The sequence below is a fragment of the Halyomorpha halys genome, unplaced genomic scaffold, assembly GCF_000696795.3.
Source record: "Halyomorpha halys isolate HHAL.00 unplaced genomic scaffold, Hhal_1.1 Scaffold716.1, whole genome shotgun sequence".
Taxonomy (NCBI): Eukaryota; Metazoa; Arthropoda; class Insecta; order Hemiptera; family Pentatomidae; genus Halyomorpha; species Halyomorpha halys.
The window spans coordinates 114704-116745 of NW_027112477.1; the positions used below are offsets into that span (position 1 = coordinate 114704).

At 29.1% G+C, this 2042-nt stretch overlaps 1 protein-coding gene across 1 annotated transcript in view; it reads left to right on the plus strand.

Moving 5' to 3' along the window:
• The window catches only part of LOC106685608 (probable cytochrome P450 6a17), a gene marked incomplete at its 3' end in the record, with an annotated part of 22614 nt that overhangs the window by 4196 nt on the left and 16376 nt on the right, over positions 1-2042 (plus strand). Inside the window, 2 exon segments of the mRNA XM_067050313.1 lie at positions 1555-1749; positions 1838-2029. Coding sequence (XP_066906414.1) covers positions 1574-1749; positions 1838-2029 — 368 coding nt within the window.

A 2042-nucleotide genomic window follows, 5' to 3' on the forward strand; every position in this document is an offset into this window, starting at 1 on the left:
TATAATTCAGTTATTTATTTTATAAATATTGTTTCTGATCGGTAATTTTTCAAATACATTTTTATTAATAAAGAGAATTTGTCTGTTGTCGTTTTTATAGGTTAGTTGCTCCTAGTTCATGTTTGGTTTGTCTTGTTATTGTTTTGGATGTTTTTAAAACGCTAATAAGATAATGGATAAAATCATAGTGGATGCAAGGATAAAGTAATAAAAAGGAGGAAATTCATTAGAAGCTCTTCTGGAATTAATATATGACATGGAGTTTAAATTGGGTTGCTCACAATACTATACTTGTAACATTTAGCATGTTAAAACTTTTTACATTTAACAAAAAAAAAAATGTGCAGTGGCAGCGTGGTAAGGTGTGATGGTACTAACTCCAATGGCCCCGGGTTCGAATCCGGTTTCGCAGAAAATTGTGTTCTGTTACACTGTAGCCGTGAGTTATCTCTGTAGTACAAGAGCTGGGAAGAAAAAAAGGCAGTTATCTCATCCCAATTTTTGATTACTTTAATGAAAACCCAGATATAATTACTAGTCAAAGTTTATGAGTCTACCAAGTATAGGTAGGGGAAATAAAAAATGGTGGCTGTTTAAAAACCTTAAGAAGACACTAATTTTTCATTCGATGCTCTATATCTTAAAAACTACCAACAACACTAGAAAACCTAAGAGAACTTTATTTAAAGAAGAGTAAATTTGCTGAAATATTAGCCCTAAAAGAGCAAATTACGCTCAATAGTTCTCGAGATATAGCTTTTTTAAAAGGAAAATTTCTTAAAAATCTACTGAATTATTAGTAGTTAGTTAATTTATTTTGAGAAATCTATATCTCAGGAACTATGTGACGTACAGATGTCTATTAGCACTCTAATTAAAGCTAGTTTAATGGACTATAAAGTAGTTTATGACCTTTACCTTCGTAGAAGTAGTAGTTTTCATGATTAATGCTAAATTTAATTGATTTATAGTTGTTCGGACAATAAGTTTGATTTATGAAAAACTATATTTCAGAAACCATAGGACGTACAGATGTCTGTCAGCGCTCAAATTAAACCTAGTTAAATTTACAGAAAATAGTTTATGACATTTATCTTTGTAACAGTAGTAATTATTATGATATTTGACAAAATAAATTCACAAAATGTTAATTTCTAGTTGTTCGTATAAAATATTTGATTTTTGAAAAAATATATCTCTAGAACTATAAGACGAACATAGGTCTGTCAGCACTCAAAACTAAGGAAATTTAACTTACTATAAAGTAGTTTATGACAAATATCTTAAATTTCTTAAAAATCTAATGATTAGTAGTTAGTTAATTTATTTTGAGAATTCTATATCTCAGGGACTATGTGACGTACAGATATCTATTAGCACTCAAATTAAAGCTCGTTTAATGGACTATAAAAAAGATTATGACGTTTACCTTCGTAGGAATAGTAGTTTTCATGATATTCAGATTTTTTTAAATTATATATTATTTAATGAAGTATAATTAAATCTTTTGATGATCTGCATGAATCATAATTATATTTTTTACTTGTATTACAGACTGGTTTGTATCTAAACCATGGTGTTGGAGATAATTATTTTATTCTTGAGTGCGCTCTTGATATATAATTGGTGGGCTCATGGCTACTGGAAGAGAAGGAACGTATTTTCTATCCCAAAGGCATTTCTATTTGGAAATTTCTGGGAATTAATAGTGACAAATAAAATGTCCCCTGTGTTTTGCGATATTTACAAGTAAGTAATTAAAAATATCTATATTTTAATTTACAAAATATCCTATAATAAGAGGTAATAATTATCATTTATATTTAATATGTTTTAGAAAGTATAAAAAGCATAGAATGGTTGGTTTCTACAGTTTCTATAAACCAATGCTGTTTGTCACTGATCCAGAAATAATACGAAGAGTCCTAGTGTCAGATTTTAACAGCTTCAGTGATAATGGTTTCGTGGTGGACAAGGATATAGACCCAATAACCGGGTACAGCCCATTTACAGCAAAGACCATACCTCTGTAAGTTCTAATA